This window comes from Paramacrobiotus metropolitanus, unplaced genomic scaffold, assembly GCF_019649055.1.
Source record: "Paramacrobiotus metropolitanus isolate TYO unplaced genomic scaffold, Prichtersi_v1.0 Parri_scaffold0000137, whole genome shotgun sequence".
NCBI classification, from domain to species: domain Eukaryota; kingdom Metazoa; phylum Tardigrada; class Eutardigrada; order Parachela; family Macrobiotidae; genus Paramacrobiotus; species Paramacrobiotus metropolitanus.
This window is the reverse complement of record NW_026570357.1, coordinates 169,213-182,874: the sequence shown is the minus strand read 5'-3', so window position 1 is coordinate 182,874 and position 13,662 is coordinate 169,213. Positions and strand designations below refer to the sequence as shown.

Genomic DNA, 13,662 nt, shown 5'->3' with positions numbered 1-13,662 from the left:
CTGCTTGGTGCGAAAAGCGCAGATATAATAGCGAGGTAAATGAAAGCCTTGGTGGGTTAGAAGTCTAAAAGTGACAAAAAAAAGCACTGAATGTGCAATTGCGCATGGCGACTGCAAAAAACAACTAGAAAACGGCAAAATAACGTAGTATCCTATCGAGGGCGGGTGAATGGGGACGCCGTTACGTACTTCGCCAAGCGCCGCCAGTTTTCCTAACACCCAGTTGTGCACGTCACCCATGGTATTTTTTTACGAATTCATTTTGAACTCTGTTGCAGATGCAGTTAATTTCTGAATGTACAGTACCTCATATGCTAAATTATATATCATGGGGCGTTGTTTTTGTGATTATCCTGGGCCTCGTCCATAAATGCAAGTTGCCACAGCCGTGAGCCAAATCAGGGCTGAGGAGCTATTTGAATCTGTGGCAAACACGAACTTGTAACCACCATGCTCGTTTATGGAGAGGACGAAGAAGCGCGGCGCTTTATGTATAACTCGAACTCCGTGGACGTCCTCGTCGGTGACCGGCTGCAGTACGGCAAGATAATCAAAAAGGTGGAGAACGGTCTGACTATTGATTTCCTATGTGCCACACAACGCTCGCAGTTTGTCGAATACGGACGCGTTTTTAGCTCGTGCGAACCGCCCAAACGTCTCGACACGCGTGCGGACCCAAATATACAGGCTCTGCTGCGATCGGGCCCTGCTGGTCCCTGGACCTGGTACCCGGGCAAGGTGATCTCCTTGCGCAGCGAAGGCTATCTGGTCAATGTGTACCTTGTGGAGGTGCAGCTGCCCCACGGTATCGTTAAGGAGCTCCTGCCCCGGCAGCAAGTGCGACACCCGCCCTCGGACCTGGTCTTGGCTAACTGCAAGTTGCGGGACAAAGATTTTTCGTTTTTTGAATGTCCCGTACCGGAGGGCTGGACCGGCGCATCGCCTGAACGTCGCGAGATTTTTCTCACCAGCCTCTCCCGAATATTTGGAGTGGTGGATACGTCGGTGCTCGACGGGACACTGACTTATCTACAGACAGGCTCCGCGCTCCGTCCCTTTATACTGGTGCGGTGCATAGTAGTCCTAACGGCGCCCTATCGTTTTGGCCACCATTCATTTTGGCCACCATTCATTTTGGCCACCAATAATTTTGGCCACCCGTCATTTCGGCCAACTAACCAGGGAACATTTTCCGCCTCCAAATTCAAAAAATTCTCATGTTTTGTAAAATGGTAGTGTACTATTGTAGTATGCTTAAAAAAATATTTTTAGCTGCCATCGTCAAGGGGGCGTGGCCAGACAACAATTTAAAGTTTGCATACTATCATATGCTGTGTAATGCAATGCAGTACAAGTTATTCGTAATTATTATGTTAACTTTTTCCTGCAGCACCATGGACTTTTGCAGCTGTCCGCTGTCGAGAAATGATGTAAGTAAAATAGGCCCACTTGCGTCGGCTCGGGCCATTGCTGCCCGTGTGCACATTTTCAAAAACTTGTTATGAAGTACAGCACAGATCTGTGTATTAGCAGAACAAAGCTTTTTCACAACTTATTGTTTGCAACACAAATCGATGAAAATATATTCCGAAAATGTATATTCATGCAGCAATGGCCCGAGCCGACGCACGTGGGCCTGTTTTACTTGCATCATTTCACGACAGCGGACAGCTGCAAAAGTCCACGGTGCTGCTGGAAAAAGTCAACATAATATAATTACGAACAACTTGTACTGCACTGCATTACACAGTATAATATGATAGTATGCAAACTTTAAATTGTTGTCTGGCCACGCCCCCTTGACGATGGCAGCTGAAAATATTTTTTAAGCATACTACAATAGTACATTACCATTTTACAAAACATGAGAATTTTTTGAATTTGGAGGCGGAAAATGTTCCCTGGTAAGAAACTTAGAAACCTAAAAACCTACCCGTATGGTCGTTTGAGTGGGCCACCTTAAATATTTTTTTCCCGAAACCGATTTTCTTCCGGTTTTCTTCTTTATCTCCATGCAAGACTTACCCTTCACAGAGTACTTGAAATTTTAAAAAAAGGCTGAGCCGTTCTTTTGCAATTGCGTCGTAAAAAAATCAGTGACGAAAGCGCCTTAGCCACGCCACCGAAGCCACTGCACTACACCAAGAAAAATGTAGCCACTGCCACACATGTGCGGCTGTTGTGACGACACATGCGCACAATGTCGTAACGCTTCAGTTCAACTTACAAAGGTCAATTTTGAAGAAGTAAAGGCATAAATTAAAATAAAATCAAATGAATCTAAACTGAATTCCTCAGCAGCACATTGGCACTACACTAAGAAAAATGCATTCACGATCGCTGAGCTTTATGTTTATGTTTATGTGAAAAAGCCTTATGTTTATGTTTATGTTTATGAGGTATATACCTAACCAACGACCATACGGGTAAGAATCTAAAAAACCTAAGTAAACCTAAGAAACCCTAAGAACCTAAGAAATCTAAGAAAACTAAGAAACCTGGGGTGGCCAGAATGATTGGTGGCCAAAATGTATGGTGGTCAAAATGATTGGTGTCCAAAATGAATGGACACCGGCCTAACTCCTAAAATACACTTAAGTTGCTGTGTAGTCTGTGTTTAAGCAGCTTACAACAATCACATTCACGAATAATTTGTTTTATTTGTTTCCCAGCAAGATTTATTTATTTTATTTGTTATTTTATTTTGTTAGTAATATGCACGAGGCTGTGGACGGGCGCTCAGGATCAGATACCGCTGCTGGTTTTTTGGGACATAGGTTATTATAGATTTCTTGGGTTTTTAGTGGATTTGGAGACGATGTTTTGTTGATCATCAGAATGTCGTCAGTAAAGTGTCTGTGTTCATCAAAATGTCGTTCAGCAAGCTGTCGATCACCGAGTTGTCGTTTCAACAAATTGTCGAGTAAACATTTTGTCGGTCAGCAAAGGGTCGTCAGCAAGCATATTGCCCAGCAAATTGTCGGTGTGCCTCAGCTGCCACAGTAAAGGACAATTCAGTAGCAATAATTCAGAAGCGATCATCACCGAAATATTTCGTCACTGAATGATTTTATTTTTCTAGCAAGAGGTGTTTGACAGATCACACGACCCGATCGTTAAGCCTCTGACTGCAGCTGAAACCGGGGAGAATTCGCACCGGACCAGCGTCTGGTCCGGTGCGTCTGAAGGACCAGGTACAGTAATTCAGTCCTTACCCAGCGAGCTGGTAGTGGAAATCTTCCATTCTCTGGACAGCATCAACCGCGTCCGTTGCCGACGCACATGCTCCCGCTGGAACTCAATTCTCACCACTGAAAGCTACTTCCCTGCTGTCCATGTCTCTGGCCGTGATGACGACACACCGTCGTCCTGCATGCCGCCCGCGTTCTGGATTTTAACGAGTCTCCTGCACTGCGTTAACAGCCGCACGACGACGGTCGTGCTGCTGCACATGGACATGAGCCAATGCCGTGAAGCGGTCACCATGCTCCGCTACCTGAACGGCTACGATCGCCGCATCGAGAGGCTGGCATTTCACTCCTGCCCAATGCAGTACACGAACTGGACTCTGAGCTACCTGCAGCGGATGCTGGGCGTAGCTGAGCGCGCCAGCTTCATCCGCTGTCGCATCGTGGAAATGGTGCTGACCGCTGTTGTGGCGCGACAGTCGGTCATCTGTCAGCCGGATAAGCAGCTTGCTGTGGAGCTGTGGGATCTCTTTGAAGCGAATCTGGTTGTGGACGAACCGGTTGATTTGACAGTCTTGTCGGGGTGGATTGCCGAGTTGATTCAGTCCAATACACTGGACACGCTTGCACGGGTAACACAGGTAACTAAATCCGGTCAGTTGCGTGTCGGGTTTTAAGGCGTGTTTTCTTTACCTTCAAGTGCGCTAACCAACTGCGTGTTTGTAAGTGGGTTAGCGATTCTTCTAAGGGAACTCAACCATCCTTTACGAACGGCTCTACAAGATATAAATACGTTTTTCCTTTAACTTTGTGCTAGTGCTCTATTATCGTTTTTTACATTTTGAAGCAGCTTACTGAAACATTGCTGATATTATGCTGCACACGATTATGACAATAAAAGCAAAAACATGTAAAGCATAATTCGAGCTGTCTGTTTCATATATTTTTGGTTGTTTAATCTCGACAGATGCTCGACCATTACCAGAGCGCGGATCCACGCTGCTCAATACACTATCGCCGCTATTGCTGGTCACCTTCGATTATTCGTAATATGGATGTAAACAAATTGACCAAAATCACCACCCTGGCTCTGTACCATCAAATGAAACGACCATCGCACTGACTGCTCGAGCCACGTCGCCCATAATTTGGCGCTTGCTGTTGTTTAGCGTTCGAAGCGACTCTTTAATTTCACTGCTGTCGGCTGTCGTAAATTATAAAAGCTTATTCTGCTTACATCTAGTTTTTGTAAGTAAAGAAACTTTTGCCTGTCCAATAATCTGTAACAAAGCCTGTTAAGATCAAGGCCGTGATTGAAGTTTTAACATGTAAACATTCAGTGTTTGTCATACAATAAGCTAGATGCTGCGATTTGCTGTTTCTCCCTTCTAATGACAATATTAAAACGATGCTCTTGCAAGGGCTGGGCTAGGCTCGCATAGACACTCGCAAAAAATCTGCCGAATGAGGAAATCGAACCCAGTGGCGGCCCGCCACTATGTATCTTTCGAGTCTCCGGATAATTTTTTTACGTTTCTTCGTGGAATACATTTGGGATGCATAATGAATGCTGAAGAGTACGACCGGATACGGCAATGACTAATAATCATTAAGAATTTGGGAGATCTATTAAGGATACGAAGAGGAGGATACGGTACGATACTTGGATACAAGTCAAGACACATGTAAAAAGTTTCTCTACTTTTATGGCACGGTTAGTAAACCTTAATCTTAATCTAAACGTTAATCTGCATCTTTATATTGTTATGGCACGGTTTAGTACTCGTTGAAATTGTAAAGATACATGAGGAATAGTTAGAGTCAGAGGATACCGTTGGATACTACGAAACAAATAAAAAAAAAAACATCCCACCTGTTTACAGTACGTACTACGTGTAGTCAATATCTCGCGATTATGAATGTCAGACTTATTGTCTTAAGGTTATATGACGTGGTTACCAATTGTCATGGCTTATCCATGTTGCTTGGCTAAGTAATCAGTGTGTTGTTGACGTATAAGCAGAATCTTATTAAACCTTTAAATATTAGCTGCCATAGGTTTTATTCAGATCGGCGGTACAAGGTCATAATTTTTTTATCATAGTAAAGATACTTACCACGTTGATTATACAGCCTCAGCCGACAGGACAATTAGGCGGCCAATTACAGTATGCAAAACATTTCTTCGGGACAGCTACCGGCATGAAAATCAGTGTCCCGCACGCGGCAAATGGCCAAGACGGCGGGTGAGGGCGAGCGGCGCACTCGCTCCGCCGGCCACAGTCACTTGAAGGAGCCGTATGGCAGCTGCACGTCCAGGAAATAAACATATCTGTTGGTGCAGGCCCCGAAACGTAAGCTGTCTTTCCGGGGTCCCTTGGGCCAACACGAGACAGGACCTGCACATTACAGTCCCGGTCGGTATAAGAAGATCTCCAATGGTGGAACATGTGCATACGATCGATAAGCTATGACCGCGGCCCCGCAAAGCCAAAATCGTTGACCAGACCGTTGAGATGTCGGCATCCTGGACTGCACTTTAGACCAGCCGGTGTAGATCGGACACCTGCGCTGCCTGTGCGAAAGAACCATTTACGGCGTGTGTGATTAGTGGAGGATTGTCTGTGTACTGCGCCTTGTTTATAAGTATGTTAAAGATGCTACGCTTTGCTGTGTATAATAGTGTCACATGGGATTTATTAACTTATTTAATTATACTAGTTTGTTTCACTTATATATATATATATATATATATATATATATATATAAAAAAATAAATTATATATATATAAAAAAAATGAAAAATAAATTAGACCTAGCAAGAAATGCGAGTTCTGTATCGTAACGGAGCCAGGAGAGTTCCTTTTAGATACAGAACACCAATCAGCAGCCGGTCGCCCAGTCAGCAGTAAGAGGGTGTGATCGAAACGTTACAGAACTTCCGGCTCTATATCGTACAGAACGCATAATTATAAAGTGCCTTTCGAGTACAGCTACTCGTATTATGGATTTATCAAGGTCATTCTCCACTTTGTTAATTATCTTACCCAGCCGGCCGTGGACTAGCTCGTCCACAGCCATCACTCTTAAGGAATAAAGGAATATTAATGCTGTAGTTAAAGATTTAAGAACCGTTTGGCAAAATTCACAGAAGATCGAAATCGCTAGTGTTACACAAGAACAGTAAAACACTGTTCACAGCTTTTCTCTGACAATGACATCATTTGCCTGATGTCATAGGCTCTGGCATCATCGCTACTCGTAGCACTGCATTAGAAACCAGTCAAACTCCAACTGCCGAAACTACAACAAGGATTACGGCAACAGATTTCATTATAGGCTACCCAAACGTAGTCGTCATCATGGGCGGCCGTTCTGTACACTTCTCCTTTGGCCCGAAAATCCCAAGTGTGTTTTCAGCGTTCAACAATCGCAAAATTTTACCGTAAAAAAAGATTTTAGATTCTGTCGAGCCATGGTCTTGATTTCTGAGTCCCAATGTTGAAACTAGATAAATGAATGTTTTATGCATAGGCATTTTAATAACGTACACAATTCGATTCTCCTCAAAAACTGTAGCCAATAAACGCAGAAGCCTCTCCTGGCATTTTACTATACATATAGTGATTGTAGTCTTACTCTCATCTATGATCTATGGCCTATGCTGCTTTATTCCTGCAATCGCATATCTCGAAAACTGCTGAGCAGTCGCTGTCAGCACGAACTGTACAATGTTGATTTATGGGGAAGCCGAGTCACTGCAAGCGTGGAACTCTGTGGACGTCCACGACGTCAACAGCCGCTGGCTGCAGAACGGCCGCGTGATCAATGTGGCGAAGGGGGGTCTGATCGTGGATTTCGAATGTGCGACACAGCGCGCACAGTTTGTCGAATACGGGTGTATGACGCGCTGCCGGTACCTCTCGTACACAGAAAGCTTCGGACCGCCGGAGGTGTTGGTGCTGCTGCGACGACAGCCCGACCGGGCGTGGGTGTGGTATCCGGGGAAGTTAGTCGGGCTGGGAGAGTGCTGCCCGACGGGTTGGCAGTGCGTGGACGTGTCCATGCCACAGGGGACCGTCAGAGAACTGGTTCCACAAGTCCGTCCTGTCCTCATGGAGGATGATCTGCAGGGGTTGCGCGTGGTTAAGGGTGATTTCGTGATCCGCAGCTGTCCGCTGCCGCGCTCCTTCTGGTGCGACGGTTCCCAGTTGGTCCAGGAGATCTTTAAGTGCAATTTGAGCCTACGGCACGATGTCTGGTGCACGGTGGTGCTCAGCCAGACGCTTCTCTATCTGCAGTGGCGGGGCGACAATCCGTTGACGCGTGAACAAGTCGTAAGTAGCACAATGTCTGGCTTTTACTGGCTCGACAGTCTGCAAAACTTTCCTGTAAAAACAACTGATATTAATTCTGATTATTGAATTAAATGAATAAATGCTAAATTTTTATTTCTAGTGAAGGAAAATGGCCCGGTACATGGTGTCAAAAATGGGATACATACACTTACACTAAAACTTCCGCTTTCGCGCACTCCGAACCACTTTTTTCTGGTACTTAATGCATGCTATTTAATCCTTAAGTTTGAATTTTCTGCTTTTTATACCCTTTTTGTTGAGTGTTAAGCGATAATACGCAGCTACAAACTTACAGAGTACCTTTTAATACACAATATTTAAAAAAAACTTTATGAGAACACGCATGAGTCGTTCCACTTGCTTTCTGTTTCAAACTTTCAGCGTTTAAGTCTGGAGATTATGCGTGGTGATGCTATGAGTATATTGTGCACAGTCCCTTTTCATGTTAATTGGGACAAATTCTGTATCTGATTGTATATACTAATACTGATAGGTGCTCGTTGATGTGCAAATGTGCATATTGAAAAATAAATTTTACATATTTACAGAAACGAGAGTACAAGACATCGAAGATCGATGGAATAGCTGAATTTTCATTGCGGACAGCTCGATGGTTGCACCGTCATACGACTCTTTACACACGCGACAAGGAACGCAAGATCGGGAGCAACAAGAATGCAGCGAGCCTGCTGTTGCCACCCGATCGAGATTATGGTACAGATTCTCCAGCCCCTGGACTCCGTCGAGCGCAGCCGCTGTTGACGGGTGTGCCCAATGTTCGACAGCCTCCTCACCAGCGCCATCCACTTTCCCGACGTGCACGTCACCGGCCGGTCGGTGGATCCTGACCGGGCGCTCTTGAGCGGCCTGTACTGGACGGTGGCCTGCTTACTGAAATGGCTTAGCCAGGACACCAGCACGCTGATCATCACCGGGCTGGGCGTGCGGGACAGCCGGCGCATGATGTCGCTTATCCGCTATAGTCTACCGGCTCCACGCATTGGTTGGCTGGTGTTCGACGATTGCCGGTTTTTCATGGATTATGTCGATGAGGGCCAGCATGAGGCTGATGGCGCCATCGAAGACGATGACAGTCTGGCCGGGGATTTAGCCTTGTGTGACCGGATGGTGTGGAAGAACTGCCACATCTCGGACGATTATTTGCAAGCATTTGTAGCGCGGCATGTGTTCGAGGCTCCGTCGCGGCAAGAGCTGGATCGTGAACTGTGGGATGTGTTTGAGAAGAGTCTCGTTCTCCCGGAGCCGGTCAATTTGCCGGCTTTGTCCCTGTGGGTTGCTGGTCGTGTTGCTGACCACCAGAAACAGCAGATAGCAATGGTAAATTAAATTCTTCCATGAATTATTATGATAAAAAAATTAATTCCATTGATAAATTCTGCAGTTTTCCGTAACAATATTTGGCGTGCACCAGCTATGCGAAATGCACTTCAGGAAAATAGCCCGGTATATATTGTCACAAATGGATTACATACACTCAAACTTTCGCTTTCCTTTTTATGTCATTTTATAGCCAATTGATTTGTACAATGTTCTGAAAGCCCTTATCTCGGCATCCGAATGTTGCGCGCGCAGTCTACTTTATGGCCTTATCACCTTTATGTCCTTTACATCCAAGTTTCAAGAAGATCAAGTAATTAATAACCAGAGGTATGGTACACAACGATGCATTTATACCTTTTTCGCCCATTTTAGTTCGCCATATCTCGGCAACCGGATGATGCGCGCGCAAACGGTTTTCAGAACAAGACTCCATACAATAAGCTGGTAAACAGTAGGTATCCTTATTACTTTTACGTCGCGACATTACAGTCATGAGTCAAATCACTACGGCCATCATTACCCACTCAAGAATTAAAAAAGAACAATGTATACTAGGAAAGTGCACTCGCTTTTAGCGGGCACTGCATGACCGAAGCGTAGCGGGATCATATAGCGGGAACAGGGCTTAGTGCTGACGGTAGCGCGATTTTAGGAAGTTTTTACACACCGGATTTATATCATAGAATTCTTTATTTTTTCGCAATAGGCAAATTTAGACAGGCAATCGGCAGAAAATGGAAAAACATTTATCGTAATTGTCTGAAACGGTTCATTTCGCGCGCTTTTTGCACAGTAGCTTTTCTTGTTTTGATGGACTGGAGTAAGCTAAAGGAAAACATAGGTTCAATTGCAAGTCCTTTCCATGACTTAACACGTGAAAATCCCACATAAATAAGGCCGGACGCGAATTCGCGGGCTCCAAGGTGCTTGGTTACAAGTTATGCCTTGAGCTTTATGAATGGTGATAGCCCAAGCGAGGCATAAAGGCAGCTGTGTTATTGCGCACTTCTCCGATTTTTCCGTCCAATGCGTTGCTGTTGGCGTTATTGGAATACAGTTATTCGCTAACGTCGGACCAGTATATTTGTCAAACTCAACCAGTACAGCATATGGTAGACTGTCCGTCGGGGATGTGCCAGGGGAATATACAATTTCTCTTATATAACCCACCGCTCCGTTAACGAGCCCTTTACTTGTCCACAAATTTCGTTTAAGCATGACCCGGCTACCGCGAGAAAGGTATAAAACCGGTTTGAGACCCATAGCTTGTTCTTCGGTTCCTACAAAAAATTAACTGATAAAAACACCAACGTTAGATATATCCTTAGAATAACATTTGGAAGCAGTGCGGCCGTTATGTTCTGCCATAATTCTTGCGACCGGCATGTTCAGCTGTCTTAAAGCGTTCGTGTTGTAATTTCGTGCGGGTTCTTTTTCCGAAAAAAGATGCAATGCTCCCTTGAAATCTGTTTTCTCGTTCTCTGACAGTAGCGCGTACGTTCGGTTGACAAACTTTTCATAGTCCTCGGTTGTAGAGTCGCCAGTTGCGATGCGATCTAAAGCATCCCTTAGGGCTTGTTGATCGGGGTCCGATCCGGTCTGACGATGTGATGAATTAAGGATGAAACATTTGGTGAATGCGTTTCGAAAAACAAGCTGTCCTTGATCGGATAAATCGCTTGCAAAACCATCACCATATAGCGGTCTGTCCAGTACAGGCGGCAACTGGTTGATGTCTCCGAAAAAATAGACATACATGCCACCAAATGGGAGATCGCATGATTCAGGCTTGGCTTGGCGGCATCTTTGATCCATCTTAGCGAGCAAGGTACACCCTATCATGCTGAACTCATCCACAATAATGCACCGAATATTCTCGAAATCGGACTGGAATCTTGCGAGTTCTTCGTTTGCCAGAGGTACAAACTTCCTGTTAACCGGAATCCTTAGAAGAGTGTGTACTGTCATTCCTTCACTGTTATTGGCTGCCATGCCAGTTGGGGCTACAAGCCGCTACGATTGCTCACCGAATCCAGGTTTGCTCTCCAGCTTTGCTCAAGAAGGAAATAAGTGTGGATTTTCCACTTCCCGCTTTTCCCTGTATGACTGTACAGCGATGTGGAGTAGTGCCATTAAGCTGTTCGTCGAAATAAGCGTTGACTTCCTCTTGTTCACCGGCAAGAGTGACGTTGGGCAACGTCACCGGTTCGTTAACTTCGTCTGCATCTGTTTTAGCCCGTTCAATGAAACTGTCGGCTTCCGCAATATTTGGGTATTGTTGGTAAGCCGCCTGCCAGTCAAACAGTACATCAATTTGACGGGTACCCAGCTCGATAACTGGCGGTGCATCATGCGGACCATGGCCGTGCAGAACCATATACTCATCTTGGTCCCGATTGTTTGGAGCTTCCGCTTCCTCATCCGAACTATCAGGTACTTCGGCCTCTGGTAAATCGTTTTCATGGGCTGGAAGCGCGAGCGCGTTATACGCTTGTTCCCAACTTTGTCCTTCTGCCAGGGCAGTGTTAATGTCACGCCACGGAGAGTGTAGCAACACTTGCTGGCGATAGTACTCTTCATTTTTCGTTGCATCTGCCGATAACGCTAAGATGGGAAATACTCGTACAACAGCTTCCTTATTTCGAGCTCTTTTTTTCCAGCCATTTTTTGACCAGACAAAATTAGACGCGACTTCCATCAGGCTGGAATGTTCGAGATCCAGTGCTCTGTTTTTATATTTGCTAAGGATGGTTTTGGTAGATGGGGCATCTGCATCTGGCTGCTCTGCATCGTCGGCAAGTGGAATCCATTCGTCGCTTCTGATAGTAATATTTACAAAAGGGCGGGAACTTCTGTACAGGTCGAATGGACTGCAGCTGGTGGTGCGCTCATATACGGGTTTGTAGCAGTGATCAAACCATCGAAATATTCGATTATTCGTTGTCTTCCCTGATTATCCAAGATATCAAAGTTCACCTCGGTGGGCACATCTTCTAACCACAGCAGTCCATGAAGGTTCAGCTCTTGTAAACGTTCAGCTCTTTGTTCAGATGTCTGACCTTGGCGTGCACGTCTGTGAGCCTCTCTATCCCGCCGTTGTTCCTCTGCGCGTTCTGAAAGCCTCTGTTCTCGCCGGCGCGCCATTCGTTCCCGATTTATCGATCTTAAAGTGCGCCCTGCTTGTAATGGCATATTTTGTGTTCGCCGACGAGCAGCAGCCTCTCTGTCCCTCCTCTGTTTGCTTCGGAGTTGGGCAGAGGTCATTGCAGCTCTTCTTCGAGCTTGATTGGCCCTATTGTGCGCACGGGTCTGTTCGGCTTGTTCATGAGACTGCCGCCGCTGACGTTTCCTAGGTGGGGACGGTGAAGGTGACGACGATTCGCTATTCGTCCCTGCAGCACAATTATGATCTATATTGTGGATTTTTCTTAAGTGTGACACGGCATTTTCACCTTGCTACGGACAATTAGTACTCACGGTTTGTTATTTCCTCCTTTCTGGGCCTTTTGCGGTTGCCGGGTACGGGCGCCTTCACAGCAGGTTTGCGGGCCATCAAAAATTTCGGGTAAGCGAGCTAATCGGCTTACCGGCAAGTTTGACGGCTATTTACGCATGATATACAGTGACCTTTGTAACAATTTAATTTACAGTATATGACATTACACGACTAATGTCAATAAATAAAGCACTGAAACCATGGAAATAATATTCAGTATTATTAAATGGACAATACTTACACAACGTTGTACATACTTATATTGTACATACTTATTGTTGCACATTGTACATACTTATACAATGTCATGTGGTCAACGCGGTTCAGCAATCGGCGACTCACAGACAACGCATAACGATAGAGTTCCGCCATGGCGGTGACCGACGCACAGACACCACGGTTTCTTTGTGGTGTGAGTATATACGGCCATGTGTGAAACGCACGTACTGGGCGCCATGGTGGTGACCGACGCACAGACACCACAGTTTCCATGTGGCGTGAATATATACGGCCATGTAAGGAACACACGTACTGGGCGCCCAACGAATGGGTTACGCAATGGCGGTGACCGACGCACAGACACCACTTTTTTATTTTCCTTGAACATAGAAGATCTTCGCTACGCTTCGGTCGACAAATCATTTAGCTTTAGAATGACATAAAGTATTGCAAAAAAGTGATTCAGAGTGTGCGAAAGCATAAGTGTTACTGTATGTATCCCATTCTTGACACCATGTACCGGGCCATTTTTTAAGGCGTGTGACGTGAAGGGCCGCGCTATGAAACTTAGCGTAACCCATGAATCTTTATTTCTCGCTGCATCTTTACGTAAGAGATTAATCACGGGATAAAAGTAATAAGTAGCGGGTTCCTACAGGTCCTGGACTTATACCAGAGCGCGGATCCGCGCCTGTCCACGGCTTACCGCGGGCGGCAGTGGATGCTGTCCGATATTTGCGATCTGGATGTCAGCAGGCTGACCACGTTGACTGTGGCTGTTTTGAACGTCATTAGACCAGTCTACATCACCTGAAAACTGAGGAGAAAACATTGGCTTCTTTCGGACTTCAGATTGTACTATTGTGTAAGCACGTTCCTCTTACCTAGCTATTTGGCTACAATAATGTGCAACATCATCGGATTCTGCTTATTTTTATCGTATTCTGTCTAATGTATAGTGAATCAATGACCTCTTTGTTCTGATGGCTTTGTGCATGACGTGGCCTTGTGGCGTATTAGTGTACAGTAGAGAGTGAACACGTATAGCAATAATTGTGTG

At 45.4% G+C, this 13,662-nt stretch overlaps 1 protein-coding gene across 2 annotated transcripts; it reads left to right on the top strand.

Annotated features, from left to right (window-relative positions):
* The first annotated feature begins 6,651 nt into the window (after positions 1–6,651).
* On the top strand, positions 6,652–13,662 carry LOC129599078 (uncharacterized). 2 transcript variants are annotated; one of them, XR_008691872.1, is made up of 5 exons: positions 6,652–7,525; positions 8,095–8,884; positions 8,949–9,197; positions 9,260–9,331; positions 13,261–13,662. XR_008691872.1 is itself a non-coding variant. In XM_055497218.1 (3 exons), exons 2-3 carry the CDS (start codon positions 8,321–8,323, stop codon positions 13,414–13,416), a joined length of 720 nt encoding a protein of 239 aa, XP_055353193.1. In that variant the 5' UTR covers positions 6,652–7,525; positions 8,095–8,320; the 3' UTR covers positions 13,417–13,662. The 2 variants fall into 2 exon arrangements, 1 of the variants encoding a protein (XP_055353193.1); XM_055497218.1 differs by lacking the exons at positions 8,949–9,197; positions 9,260–9,331.